Source organism: Epinephelus lanceolatus, chromosome 16 (assembly GCF_041903045.1).
Source record: "Epinephelus lanceolatus isolate andai-2023 chromosome 16, ASM4190304v1, whole genome shotgun sequence".
NCBI classification, from domain to species: domain Eukaryota; kingdom Metazoa; phylum Chordata; class Actinopteri; order Perciformes; family Serranidae; genus Epinephelus; species Epinephelus lanceolatus.
The window spans coordinates 15,657,543-15,673,398 of NC_135749.1; the positions used below are offsets into that span (position 1 = coordinate 15,657,543).

Genomic DNA, 15,856 nt, shown 5'->3' on the forward strand with positions numbered 1-15,856 from the left:
CAAGCTTTGCGAGTCTTCCGGGCGAGAGCAGCTGCTAACTCGCTTTGTACCTGTTGGTGAAAAACAAAAGATAAATGATTAATCAAAACACACAGTAATGACGCAGCAATATGATACTGCATTTACCAGATGTCAGACACACACATGCACACACTGACCGTAGAAGTGAGCCTCTCAAGAGCTTTCATCTGGAGAATCTCACTGCAGATGTCCCTGTTGCCTTCAGAGTCCTCCTCTGACCTTGGATAGACACACACAGATACACACACACAGAGCTTTACTTATGACTGACATGTGCATTATTCTGTCTCTCCAGAGAAATAAGTTCCTGCAAGGCTTTGGTCCTCTCTACGCTGCCCCCTGGTAAACCTAGAGAAGAACTACAGTCTACAAACACATCTACTTCTCAGCTAGATGTTCATACCTGTGGACCTCCACATTTTTTCAATATATTCAAACTGATTTAAGTGGACAGAAGCCTCTTCACATTATATAAATGAAAGACATTAACAGTGGCTTCCCTGTGGTTGCTCACTGGTTTCTCAGAGACCAAACCAGTAATGACTCTGATCCCAAAAATAGACTAAAAGGTAGACATCTATAAGACCTGACAACTGTTGCTCAATCCTATACTAAACATCGTAATGAAAGATGATTAGACCAGAAACAATTAGGCAAATATCTGCACTTAAATTAACTGTTTCAATCATAGTTTACAAGTCTATATGGTTCCAACTTCTTGTTTTCTTCAATTTACATCGTTGTAAGATGAAGTATTTTTGTGTTTCTGACCGTTAATCAGACAAAACGAGCCATTTAAAGATGTCACTTAGGGATTCAGGAAATTTTAACAAGTATTTTCCACCATTTTCTTACATTTTATAGACTAAAAGATCAATTTAAAACATAATCAACCTTGGGCTAGGCAATATATCAGTATTACATCTATATTATGATATGAGACTAAATATTGTCCTAAGACCCAGACTGTTGCGTTGCCTAATGTGGCCTGTGTCGACAAATTGTTGCTCTTGAACACACCACAAAGACTACAGCCAACGGCCAGCTAGCACGAACATTCTGCGCCTGTGTGAGAGGAAATAACTCTCCATACCAGCAGGTGACGGTAGTCTGTATTCATCATTCAAAGAAGGAAACTGGAAGCAGGAGCCAGATATCATATTAACAACACGACCCGTTGTTGAAAGAACAAAGAATTAACTGTGCACCAGCGAAGAATGACACAAACAACTACGAATCATCTCTGCTAAAGTGCTCAATGGCTTAAAAAATAGTCTTGCCCAATATAAGAAGTTTGTTTTGATCTCACGGCCTCTCACTTAAGTCGTTTGTTTGCTTTCCTCACTTCTGTGTCTGTTCTCATGCACAGAGCTGAACTGCCAATCAGGGTCACCGACAGCTTGGTGCGTTCAGATCCTGGTGTCCTGGTTTTAATGGCTGCATTACAGTGAAGTAGTGTAATTTTCTGAATTTACCATACTGTTCAATTACTTGCCTTTACCCACTTAGTCATTATATCCACATCAACATATGTTGATTATTGATCGAAAAGTGTAAATATTTTGTGTAAGCACCAATAGTCAACACTGCAACATCGCTGCAAAGCTGAAATCGAGGTATTTGTTCAAAAATATCATGACATGTGATTTTCTCTGTATCTCCCAGCCCTAAATAAATACATGTATTGCTGCAGCCCTAAACATGATAAACACGCAGCAGCATTTTCTTTACGGCAGAGTGGGATCTGCCCATTTTATTTTCCCTCCCATCTATCTCTCTAGTTCTTCACTGTTTGGATGTCTTTGTAAGGAGCATCTCTCTCTGCACTCCTCTTCTCTCTTTCATGTGGTTTTCATTTAAAATAGCTCCCAGACACACCCTTCTATTGATGTTAGCGAGGCTACGTGTGTGTGTGTGTGTGTGTGTGTGTGTGAGTGTGTGGCACTGCGGCGGCTGTGTGTACATGTGTTCAGAATGTATATAGATGTGTAACTCGTGCCGAGGATTTTTTTTTTTTTCCAAGCCCGAGTGCATCTGTGAATACATTTGTGTGTATGCCTTCATTTGTGTGTGTGTGCTGTATAAACAGGTGGTTGTTTTGGGGTAAACTCTGCATTATTCCCACAGCAATAATACGAGGTTGTAGAGTTTGTCTTCAACAGCGGCAGACTGCACCCGAGGGCCTCTCATCTAATATGTTCTCTTACAAAACCACTGTTTGGATTGGTCTCCCACACACTGCCTCACCCCCGTTCAAGAGACACACACTTGCTCAAGCGAGCACACACAGTCACACAGACCAATTTGCATACAATTTGGATTTTATCAACAGATCCCAGTGGCACTAGTAATAGTTGTGAAGGAAAGAAGCACTGTTCGACTGTGAGTGTGTGTGTGTGTGTGTGTACACTGTAATCTGATAAGGGAATGATAAATGCAGAAGCGGGGGAGATGGTGATAACATGTAGCCCACAGCCTGACACTTCGGCTATCGGCTCTGACACAGACAGAGAGAGACGGAGGCAGGTAGACCAATAGATGCCTTGAAGGAGTGTGAAAATACCATATTTTTACTGTCGCAATAAAAGCGGTTTGCTGCTTGTGCTTTCCTTTCAGCATCCAGCAAAATAACGTGCATCCACTCTCCTCTAAAATAAGATCAGTGACGCTCAAACATCTCACAGAACTGGATGAACAAGGGCAATTTATCAGCGCAATTCAACATCTTTTGTGGTTCATTAGCAGATCGTGAGATGTACTAAGTCTATTCTAAGTCATCATGCTACATATATTCTCATCAGGGTCATTAAGATTTTTTAGCCTGCGCTTATTTAGCAATTTGGTGACTCACCATGAGCCAGAATGTACCAGAGCTGGAAGAAAGGCACAGTGGGAGGTGTGTCACCAATCATTAAGCAGCACAGAACAGTATTGATAGAGGATTAACATGATTGGTGCTTTCAAAGGCTCCCTTTTCATTCCACCTCAAAGACGCATGCCCCAAGTTGTAGTCATGTTCTGAGACTTACCAGAACAGACCCCAATTAAAAGCTTTCCAATTCTTATTGTGAACAATGTGTCAACCTGTTTTTGATCTGGATTTCTTAAAGGGATACTTTGCTGATTTTCAAGCAGTGAACCACAGGGAACTTCCCTTCCCTCGTGCCAGCGACCAGATCTCTCTTTTTGTATGCCTGCCACCACGGACACAACAAGTATAGAAGAAAGGAGAAAAGAGAGAGAGACACCCCTCTCACTCTCAAACTCGGATCAGACAGTAAAACTAGATTCTGTTAATGTATTGCCAATTTTTTATTTATTTTTTTGATTAAAATGTTTCCAGAAACATATTTTAGTGCACTGTTTGGCTGTAGTAAGAACACCTATGAACAGGAAGTGGGGGCCATACTGTTTCCTGTATTGTTAAAATAAAGGCTGTACAAACTGAGCAGTGCCGAGTCTGTTGCTGTGTTGCCCATTTCTCACCAAAAACAAGCTTAGGGTTTCACTACAATTTGAGATGGTTTGCTAACAGACAGCCAACATATTGTTTCCTGTGTCGAAACAGCCACCAGCGGGAGCATTTATTAGTCTGCTGCAGCATGGTGCATTCTGGTAGGTGTAGGTTTTCTACCGCTTGAACAGAAGTAAGCGCCACTGGTTTTTTTAGATTAGCTTTCTCTGGTCATGTAGCACCAATTTCAAAGTATTTGCGTCTTTCTACTGCATAGACAGCCCAGTTTCACAAAGAAACAATCTTTTCAGCTGTGAAATACTTCTTTAACCAAGAAAAATACAAGTACATACTTCAAACCAATCTAGCGCAGAATTACATGCTTGCACCACAATGCAGATGGTTCCTTTTGTGGAGGAAGAGGATATAATCTCTGTCAAAACCAGGCCCCCAGGAAGTGCGCTGGACTGCGACGCCAATTTTCATAGTGGCCAGTGGAATTACAACTCATGGGTCTGTCCTGTGATGCCATTGGACCCAAATAGCTTTTGCCCATAGACTTACATTGGGAAAGAGACATCTGTAAATCAGTGGATAATCAGTGGATAATTTATTTAAACCGGACATAGCCAGCTCAGCGGATCCAGTCTGTAGTGCTCCTGCTCTACGGGCCCAATGATGCATCAATCATCCGGGTAATTTCATACCACAGATATTGAGCTTCTTTTGCCTCGTGCTATGGAAGTGCACTGCATTCACTGAATTAAAAAAAAAAAAAAAAAGACCCCTTATCTCACAATTACGAGATAAGAGTTTGTAATTATGACATCCTGAGCTCGTAATTAGGAGATCCTGATCCCCGGCCCCGAGATCTGCGGCTGCCTCTCCAATCTGCAGGGATAGTTTCGGCATCTGGTCTATTTTTATAAGCGAGCCACAAGCAAATCTGTCAGGAAAACATACTTATTGTCTATTTTGCACAACATAAAGGCTATATTAGATATGACATTAATAATCTGATTATGTGACAAGTGATTTGTGTGGCAATATATTCATCACCAAGCAAGTACTGAAATAACAACCTTAAAATGTGCATATTTAGGCAACAGGTCATTGATAATGATGCTAAGGGATTTGCTAAGGGCAGTCTCACGGTCTCATCTCACAACAGCTGTGGTGAGAGTTGTGAGGGAACGTTGAAGACACATCAGAGGTGGTTTCATGTCAATATGTACATAAATGAGTGAGCTACTGACATCACAACCTTGAAATGTGCACTTTCTAAATTTTTAAATTATTTATCTATTTATTACACGAATTCACAGATGTGAACTGTTGAATGAATACTGAAATGGGTCATACTGCACTTTTAGGACGGTCCCTAACTATGCCTGTATTCAAAGGCGCGTTTGACAGACATTTAGTTTCTTGCGCTCTCAACTGAATTGTCATTTCTGATTATTTCAAGCTGACTAAAACTGTGAAATATCTGCCTAAAATTGCTTTCCAATATATACAAAAACTGGGAGAAATCGAGGCTTTAATACAAAGCTATTACAGATAATAGCCACAGAAACAGTAAATATCAAATAGGCTATTTAACTAACTTCACCCCTGTCTAGTTCAGGATCAAGATCAAGGTCTAGACAGAGGTACAAAACTTTCACAGGGATGCTCTATCTAGATCTCTTTATACATCCACGGTCTTCAGCATTCTGCAGTCTGTTTTGCTTCATGCCCTTTTAGACCACAGCACCATGCAAAGCAAACAAGTGTGTTTCCTCCTCCCAAGCTAAGGTGTCATATTTTAGCTGCTGGCAGTTCTGCACCTCCTGTGCAATGATGTGCAGAGAACACTAAAGGCAGAACACTGACAACCTAATTGTTATTTACTGACACCATCTCCACTACACCACACAATAAAGTATGTGTATAGATTATGTACTGTGTAATATATACAGTTTAATGTGGACACAGAGAGAGTACCAAGATTTGTGCATCAAATATTCAGTAATAGCCCTGCCAGAAAATTTGTATTTGTGAAGCTGACACTGTAGTTCAAGTCGTTGCTGTAGTGAGATATTATAAAGTAGAAGTGTCTAATATTAAGTTTAAGGCATTGTTTGTATACAAGGTGAGAGAATATTAAACAGTCTCATGATAAATATAGCCTTAAAATGTATTTGTTGCAGGGTTGTTGTTACACGGCGCAGATGTTCACATTACTGTGTCCTGTGTCCTTGTGATTTGTGTCATCACAGAACTTGATATACTGAACAGTAAAGAACTGAAACCAGTGCATACACTTCAGTGTGCTAGTGGTGTCCGTATCTAAACATTAACTTCTCCACGATCGGTTCACACTCTGACAATCTAAACCTGACATGGACTAAACTTTAAATGAACAAATGGGGTGACTTTTGCTGCCGGGGCGGTGTGCAGGACATCTTTTCATAGTTAAACTTTAATGTCCTCTCCTTACACAGCTCTTTTAAAAAGCACTATATATGCAAGTTTTGCCCTTACTGTAATGTGAGCCACAGAGGCAGAGGGAGAATGAGACGGAGAGACTTTCTTGCCAATAAAGCTCATTAAATTGAAACAGAATTGAATTCAAATGGAGACGGAGAGAGAGAGAGAAGGAGGAACATGTTTTTTGTAGAGCGTAAATATTAGACTCTAACAGTACACTTTTAAGATTTAGTAGACTTGAAACCACGAGATTCTTATTAAAAGTATGCCATGAAAGAACGCATTTCTAGCAGGCACTGCAGAGAATGAGTGATAAACTAATCAACTTTAATGACCGCACTGTGCCTGGTAGCAAGTACGATTGTTGAGACACAGCAATCCGTTGAGACACGCTGGCAGTGTTGACACAAACTGAATAATGACACACACAGAAACATCTTCTATACATGATGCAGAGGAGATAACCCTTTTAATTAGTAGGATGTTGTTCTTAGGCTTCACTAAAGGAGGAATCACTAGCAGGAGGCCCAACAGTCTGCTAATGTTGCCTTATCAAGTATCAAGTTATCAGTATCAATTTAATGCTTGCCTCATTAGATTAAACTACAGCAAGAGATAGGGAGCCATAATTCATGAGGAGCATGAGCAGCGGCTCTACACTGCTTCATTTAAAGGTCCAGTGTGCAGGATTCAGGGGGATATATTAGCAGAAATGGAATACAATATAATAAGTATTTTTTTTTAGTGTATAATCACCTGAAAATAAGAATCATAGTGTTTTTGTTACCTGAGAATAAACCGTATCTACATAGAGAACAGGTCCTTGTCCACGGAGATCAACATGTTGCACCACCATGTTTCTACAGTAGCCCAGAATGAACAAACCAAACTCTGACACTGGACAAGGCCATTCAAGTTTTCGTGTTTTAGTATTGGGCAATATACTTAGCAGCGTCGGAAAACACTGAAACTGCTTTATTTAGTGCTTCTTTTTCCAAATTAACTGAATTACCTTTCAGTGAAAAAAGGTGAGCACAGCACACATTAGCAGGTGCTGGATAGCAGCCCGTCTGTAACGTGCCAAACATAATCAGAGAAACACTGTTTTGTTGCTGGAACTGTTTTAAGGCCCGATCACACAGAAAGCGTTTTAGCAGCGCCTTTTTTGTTTCTGCACTCCAGGCACCTGGCGTTTTTGCCAGAGCACTTTGACCTCCTCTAGTTGAAAAAACTTCAACTCAGAGCAGAAAAGCGCCCCGCATATTCTCTTTTTTCATAATTTATTTTCCCATTGTCCATTTGGATGATTTCAGAGGTGGGCTTCCTGTGGTCGTCACGATAACAAGTTTACAGTTGGTAAACAGTGGAGGAGAAACTGGTGGTAGCGGTTGCTGGATACCCAGAGCTATACGGCCCGACGATAGACAGCAGGTTGTCAAACTGCCCCCGAGTCATCCTAAAATATGCCTGGAAATAACCATCATCAAGGCCAAGCTCCTGGACCAACTGGTGGTTCTCTCCGTGATCCACCCTGCTTTTTGGGGTCACATGTACCCACACAGATCTCTGCCTCAACATTTTAGGAACTAGTTACTTATTACTGTGATAAAAAAACAATAGTAGGTTGATTACATGGGAAGGTTAGTCTAAGTAGGTGATGATGGGGTGGTTGTCTGGCAACAATAAAAATATATAGCAAATAAACCTATTTCCCAAAATGTGGATCTGTTCCTTTAATCCTCACATAGTTCAATATGCCCTTTTCTGAGACGTACATCATTTCCAGTGTGCTGTACAAAACTGTTTTAAAGTAAAAAACTTTTTTTACTAGTGGCATTTCATTTGAAAACCTACAAAATACTTTCTGTGTGATCAGGGCCTTATTCAGTATTTTTACCAGTTAAAATCACTTGGACCATTTGTTTTGGAGTGGAAGAGAACTCTGCGGATAATTTGGCTCCTGGTAAAAAGCTCCTGAACAATGAACACTTATTTTTTCACTTACAGTAAAAACCTCCTGAACGTTCTGGATCGGAGAGTTTTTAGAGAAAAAAGGTGAGCTCATATTAGCAGGTGCTGGGCCAGAGTCACTGATTTGTGACATGAAATTAGTTTAATCAGTGTTTTTAGTGATTTTAATCACCTGGTCTGTTTATTTTTGAGATGAAGAGAACTGAGGATAATTTAGCTCCTGATAAAAAGCTCCTGAACAATGAACACTGAAGAAATTCTAACCGTTAGAAGCTTCAGCCGGTTGCAATCTGCAATCTTCACCACTATATGCCACTAAAACCCTCTGAACCTTACACACTGTTCCTGTACACACTGTTGTGTGAGAAGTGTATTTCTCTTATTTGAAATTTGGTGACAACACAGGTTGATAAGCTTACGATAACAAACATGCTCAAATTGGATCTATGTGATTTTTGGATTAAGATTTCTTGAAGATAAGAAGCACCCTGACTAAACAAGATACATCAGATATCTGACATATTTTGAGAAGCACTGATTAAAATTATTTCATTTCATTATTGGTTCAGCAGCCCAAGGAAAGTGAGAAGCCATAAGCTAATGCTAAACAGGGCTTTAACAGGTGGTTTAACACACACTTGTGCACTTGGGCAGGTTTAGACAGAGCACATTGCCAGGATTTTATTTAAATTACTGCATTTTATTAGCCCTCCGGTAATTCTATCTCCTTTTTACAATTTCAACAAGGATCAAGAATCAGCATTAACCACCGGATTAGCGCATGAACCCATGCATCGTCAAGTCTCTTGGCATCAGCCGGTGGAGTTACATCAGGTGTTTTTCCCTCACAGCTACAACTATTCTCCTTTACACCAACAAGAGAGTGAGAGACGAAGAGAAGACGGGGGGGGGAGGCAGTGTGTGAGACAGACAGAGAGAGGGAGAGGATGCCTGCAGAGAAATGGTGCACCAGTCAAAGCCAGACACAGACAGCAGCAGGGTCAAAGTGACACACAGAGTGAGCATGCTGAATCCATAATCCCATCTATGTCTAATCTACAAAACTCAGATGCATTTTTTTGATGTAGTTGTAAGCAAAAACCTACAAAATGTTTCTACATCCCTTCGTATGAGTGAGAACACATGAAAAACACTATGATAAATATATGCAAACCCCTTTGTCATGTAAAATTCTGGTCAGTTTTTCAGCTTTCTGCTGTCACACCAGAGAACAACAGGTACAGGGAAGAAAAGCCTTCAAATTAAATCTGTTGGAAACATGCTAAATAAGACGCGACCTTAATTACCAATAACCACCATCTCTTCTACCCATTCACCTCCGCCCTACTAACCTGTGGAAACACTGTGGTGGAGTGCTTCTAAGTGTGCATGTCATCCACTATAATGTATCGAGAGCAGCATAGAGGTACGTACAGTATGTTACATGAGATTTATATTAGTAAGTATGACATTCAATTCCCCTCGCTGTCGCGCTCGCTCCCTGGTGTCTGCAAATACACCCTTTGAAGTTGACACATGGATGAATCTGTTGACGTGTGCTCTTGTTCGCTCGCTCCCCATATATACTCCAGTTTTTTCGTTAGCCGTCTCTCCCTCTCTTTCTCTGAGTGACAGATTGAGTTCAGTAGCAGCCTCAGCAGGAATCCCACACACAGGAGCAGCAAAGCAGGGAACTCTGGCTGACACCCCTCTGCATGTGTGTGTATGTGTGCGTCAGAGAGCCCATCTCATGTATGAGTGTGTTTCTTATATGGATGTGGAGGTGTGTGCGCCTGCACATCAATGTGTCTCCCACATAAGCAGATTGAGGATTTAAAACACTGAATAGAGATTAGGTTTCTAGCTCGGATTTAAGAGGGATCTTCAGAGAGTGTGTGCATGTGTGAGCGTATATTATGTTGCAAAACAGTATTGTACTTGCAAGCCTGCACCAAATCAAACACAGTGACCTGTCTCTTTTCATGGTAAATCATCAGACAGACAAATGACCTCAATCATAAATCTAAGCGGGAACACTGTCACTTCCACTTTGATATTTTACCAGAGCTACGAGCCTCCACTTCAGGTCAGTGGAGATCATTCAGCGCAGTAAAACAGAGTCACCATGAACTTTTCTCAACACACTGCAACAATTTAACATGATGGCTCTCAGGACAGAGACCCAGTGACACACCACTTTGTTGGTCATTACAACAGATAAATATGAGTGATGATATTGTACGTACATCCACTAGAGCTGCCACTTTTTATTTGAAATTCAAACAACCATTCAAACTTGTGAACATGTAAAAAATTAATTATGTAATGACCATTTGAAATCCAAATTCAGTGTATAGCATTAGCACAACAGGCTGTGCTTTGCAGTGCAGCAAGGCCGTTCACAAACTGCACTGCACTACATACAAGTTGTATGAGTTATACCGTAGCTACATACAAGTATAAAAAAAACATCTAAGATGGCAAAGTTAAGCGTGGAGAGGTATGTTTCAGTCCTAATCGTGATACCTTATCACCTGAGATGTAATGTGTGAACCATTTGAATCCTTCCTTCCTTTTAAAAGTGTGACATTGCCTAATTACTGTAGGTGTTTATTCTCATTTGTCCAAACTTGATTTTTTTTAAAAAAGTGAAAGCCCTACCATTCATCCGTCACAGTGTAACTTGCAGTCAGAATTTAATGGACACTTACGGGCTGTTGGCCCCGCCTCCAGAGCGAAACTGGACATACGGGGCGAGTTGGAGGAGGAGCCTAACAGCCTCTGGCCACTCCCCCTCATTGGAGCGAAAGTCACAGGAGGTGGAGTCACACTCCTCAAAGCTGAACTGGTAGTAAGAGTTCGAGTCTGAAAACACCACCCGCTGGTCCACTGGAGAAAAAACAGAGACAAAGAAAGAAAAACAAATATGTAAAGCAGCTTCCTCGCCTGTTCTGGGTCAGAATTTCATTTCAGAATTTTTCCTGTATTTCCTTAAATTTTTAAGGAAATAAAGTGCCAACCTATGGTTAGGTGCACAAATTACACTAAGGTAAAGGTTTTCCTTAAAGTCCCATTTAAGGTTTCCTTAAAATAAAATCGGTTGCACAAATCACCCTTTTTTTTCTAATGAGTTTCTTAGAATGTTCACCTAAGTATGTAAGGTTTCCTCAATATCTTGGTCTTATACTTAAGGAATCCCTTAAAGTTGAACTGTTGCAGAAAAGTACTTACGACCAAAGTAAGGAAAAATTTAAGTACATCTGACTCTATCTTAATCATAACATGGCCGTGCTAAATAATAAATTAAGAAAATGAGAGAGAGAGTTGGAGTTGGACCCCTCTCTCCACAGCTGTAGTCTTCGCAATGAATGACTGCTCCTTTTATGCGACGTGATCACAAGCGTGAGTGCAAGCAAACAGTCTCCATGGAAACTGTAGAATTTTACCAGCAAAAAAATCTCTTTCAATACAAATGCATTAATGGACACAGTGTAATTTTACCATGTGGAAAGCCAAAGGGGACCTACTGTGCTCAGTTTCAGGTTTGTATTTGTATATTGGGTTTCTACGAGAGCATGTTTACTTGCCTTAACAGTCAAAAAAAACAACTGTATTCACCCTCTGTCTGAGATACTCTGCTTTAGCACCTGTCTTTTTAAGTGCCCCCTTCTAAAAAAGCCCAGTCTGCTCCGATTGTTTCATATATTTGAGTCACTACATCATCACTGATTACATGTTTCCCTGAGGGTAGCTTGTGGCTACATGTAGCAGTGTAGGCTACATAATGTAAACTAGGGATGTTCCTGGCGACTAATTTCCCTGTCAGCTAAATGAAAATTTTAATTAAGACTAGTTGACTAGTCTGGTGTTAAGTGGAGGCATATCTTGCGAGGTCATTGTTGTGATGAGCTGCGTTATCTTCTCAGACTGGGCGGGATCACAGCGTCTCCAGGTGAACAATGTCAAATTGGTCTGAGAGTTGCTAGCACCGCTAGCAGCAGCAGCCGTCATTCTGTGCAGGTTAACATCCAAATGCTTGAGTTGAATGTGGTAACGCATTGCTCCAGTCGAGTGATTAGATCAAAGCACTGCCAAACTGTCCTAGTGGTGGGCGGCTGCATGACAGTTAAGCGGCCTTGTACATGAATAGAATAGTAATTGGTTTACCCAACTAATATTTCTGGTGCCGACTAGCGAGGAGGTGGGCGTTTAAATGTTTAGGCGACTAATACACGCATCCCTAATGTAAAGACTTGCAGTTGTATGGCTGGAGCACATGACCATATAAAGAAATCCATCACAAGCCGATGTCAGCTTGTCTGGAAGGTAGAAAAAAACGAGTATTTGAACCATCTGAAGCCTGAGGTTAGGTCCCCTTAAAGCAGGGGAATGAAGCAGTGAATTTATCATTCTATTGTGTTTCAAATTACCTGGTGAACTGGTTCACCATGTGAAGATTTTTACTGATGTCACTGGAAGGTGACTATAAATTCTGAAGCACACTGCAACCTCCAGGCATGTTAGTGTGTGCATGAAGGTGTGCGTGTGGTTGTGTTTTTACCAGACAGCAGGACTCCCAGCTCCAGCAGCACCTGCCAGACACGCACAGCAGTAGTCCGACAGCGCACGTACACACACTGCTCACACAGCCACTGCACCAGCTCCACGCCCACGTAGCTACGCCTGTTAAAATACACACACACACATTTTCAGCACACGAGTACAGCCACACAGTGATATGATACGCATGCACGTACACATGCACTTCTTCCCTCGGTGCAAAGCTTGTCTTTTTTATTTGATCAATATCCATTGATTATTCATTAGTTCTCTGTAAGCCTTTTCCTCTGAATACACTGAATACTTTCCATCTTCCTCCCCTCAGGATAAACTCATTGTGTATGTGTGTGGGTGTGTGTATGTGTGGGTGTTTGCGCGATGACGGTTAAGAGCACCTATTTATATTTGTGTCCAGATGTTCACATAGTCTTTGCATGCATCTGTAGTCACTGAATGTGCAGTATATTCTATGAGAGTGCATGTATTCCCAGAGCATCCTGTGCTCTGCTTAATAACATCTACGTCACACTTTGCTCGTCTTACTGCATAAACAACTTGACTGGCCAATCAGGACGGGGCTCAACGGTGACTGGTGAATCAGTGTACATGCTTCACCGGACACATCGATTCATCCCTGCACGCAGACAGACACACAAACACAGTGACAAGTGTACCGTATGATTCTGGCCAGGTGTATCTTGTCTTTAGCTGGATATGGTCCATGAGAGAGGAAGGCATTCCTCACAGCCCGACCAGCACATGGGAAACTCTGGGAACAAGACTGACACACACAGAGGACCACATCAAAATAAATGTTTTAAAATCTGACCACTGAAAAACTAATAAATGTGGCTAAGATGACAAAAATCTTTTCTCAACATTGTTTCGGACATGTACATAAGACTGCGGAGAGCTGGTGCGGCTGTCATTGTTGGACTTACAAGGACAGCTCGATTTCTTCCCCCTGAGGAATGAAACATTGACTGTGTCTACACGCTCCACCATAATCCTGCTATAAAAAAAATAGTGTTTCAATTAAGCTGTTTACATGGGCTGTTTGTTCTGTTTCATTCATATTCATGTTTACCTGTGACAGAGCAGAGCCCGCTTGATGAGGCTCCATTCACATTTTGTTACAACATGAGAAGCTCTGTCATGGAGGCAGGTTTTGCAAGTGACTGCACTTCAAGTCACTTCAGCTTTTATAGCAGGATGGTAGAGCACGTGTGACATAAAACTGGTCCCATGTAATGCAACATTAAAGGTACCCTGTGAAAATTTGGCCACTAGTAGTGCTAAAGAGTCATGTTTTCTAAGAATGGGCCCCTGTTTTGGTTGCATCTCATGCACATACAAAAGGACGCATGAGCAACTGTACAAGCACATGGCTGACACAGTACACATTCTTTCAGATGGTTTGCCAAGAAACGCTATCAGGTTATTTCTTTGATGAATTGATCATAGCCGACCACGTTTAACAACAGCAAAACTAGACATTTGTTTACAAACTCTCACACAATTCGTGCAGTTGCAAGTCTCGTTCATCCAGTCGTATGCTCAGTACTTCCCAAAGAGATGGCCCTTTCCAACGGGGAACTGAAGTGAAACTGAAAATTACTCTGTACTTTCTTCAAAGCCAGACTCCATTGACAAAAAACAGTCATTTTTACCTCACTGAACACGGGAGCTGCTGGTCTACCGCTGCATCAATAAGTTAGGTTGTTTGTGTTATTGCATGACTTTGGTGTTCTAAGGGTTAGCTTGGATTCATCAAAGTCACACAATGGGTGCAGTTACATGATAGCTTCTCATTCAGAATGAAATAAATCTGAATGAAATCATTCGGAATTAAAGTTTTTCCAGGTAGTTTATATGAGAAATGTTCATTCCGAATAAGGGTTTACACAGGAGATCAGTTTAATCGCCTTTATTTGGGTCTGCACAAGGTTTGGGGCAGGGGAGGTTTCTGATTGGATAGAGGGCGGGGCGGATGTTATGTGTTTATGTTTACCGGAAAAAAACACTATAGTCCTCGCTCCGGATAACAAGATGCTTGACGCCGCCGTTCTTAGTGCCTTTTTCGGCCGTGTTTTGTTTATATTCTTGAAGCAGCAGTATGACAACAACCTTGTTCTGCTAATGCTTCATCTGTTGAGGAGGAGAAGAGAGGTAGAAGGTCGAAGAAGGGAGATAGAAGACCGTGCTTTGGTGAATGGAAACCGGTGAGTGCAACGAGTCCGACTGCTCTATCTCAGCCCGTTGCTATGCGCGCTATATACGTCATTGCGCTAGAAGGGCAAGGAAAGGAGCATGCGCAGAAAGACCGGAATGAACTTAAAGAGGAATGAGTGTATACAAGCACACAAAATTCTTTCAATCGGAATGACAAACGGAGTAAACCACCCCCTTTAATCGGATTTAATTTTCAATCGGAATGACCGTTTACATGACCGCTTTTAATCGGAATGGCCTTTCATTCCGAATGAAAGTGGAATTAAACTGTCCATGTAAATGTACTGACTGGTGCAGCGGTAGACCAGCAGCTCCCGTGTTCAGTGAGGTAAAATTACTGTTTTTGTCTCTGGAGTTTGGCTTTGAAGAGAGCATCCGACTGCCTGGATATATGAGATGTGGATTATACTGAAGGAGTTGTGTGAGAGTTTGTAAATGGATGTTTTGATGTAGTTTTGCTGTTGTTAAATGCGATCCCCTAAGAATTTTCTCCATTTTTGGATTCTTTGTTCACCGTGGAGGTATGCAAGAAAAAAGTCTTCTTCAAGAAATCAATGCAACACAGAGTAACTGACATACAAATGGTTGTTTGGGGCATGAAGTATTCCTTTGAGGTACTTATTAGTTATCGTCCTGTTAGAGTATTGCAGTCAACGCACACTGCAGAGAGCAGAATTACTGATCATCTTTGTAGCAGCAAGGTGCCCTTCAAATAAAGAATCCTGGCTCAATCAGGCTCACACAGCCAGAACTCAAATTTCACTTGACACACACTGTGGTCTGCTGAGCCCTGATCAGCATTCTCTTCAGTTATGGGTGTTGCCAATACAATAAAATTGCTTTGGCAGGCAGTTGGATCAGGTTTTGATAAACAATGATAAATGAACTCTACCTTTGTAAAGCATGTTTTGCTCAAAGTGTGCTACAAACTTTCTCATATGTAACATGAATTATTATCTGCCAAAATGGGTTTTTGAGCATTGATCTGCATTGACAAATAGGCCACGCAGTTGCATAATCATTTTTTAATTTTGAAGTAGCTGATCACAAAGGTCAAAGTCAAGAGGTGGAAATGAAGCACAAGCCACTGCCGAGATCATCCAAACGAATCTCTGTAATTTACTGATTCTTCCAGCTTTTGGTAAC

General features: G+C 41.3%; 1 protein-coding gene across 1 annotated transcript in view; it reads right to left on the minus strand.

The window, feature by feature from the left end:
• The window catches only part of rapgef5a (Rap guanine nucleotide exchange factor (GEF) 5a), a 63,557-nt gene that overhangs the window by 35,843 nt on the left and 11,858 nt on the right, over positions 1 to 15,856 (minus strand). Inside the window, exons 3-7 of the mRNA XM_033637673.2 lie at positions 13,153 to 13,259; positions 12,480 to 12,601; positions 10,630 to 10,807; positions 159 to 240; positions 2 to 50 (exon numbers count right to left, since the gene is read on the minus strand). Coding sequence (XP_033493564.1) covers positions 2 to 50; positions 159 to 240; positions 10,630 to 10,807; positions 12,480 to 12,601; positions 13,153 to 13,259 — 538 coding nt within the window. The remainder of the gene's footprint in view (position 1; positions 51 to 158; positions 241 to 10,629; positions 10,808 to 12,479; positions 12,602 to 13,152; positions 13,260 to 15,856) is intronic.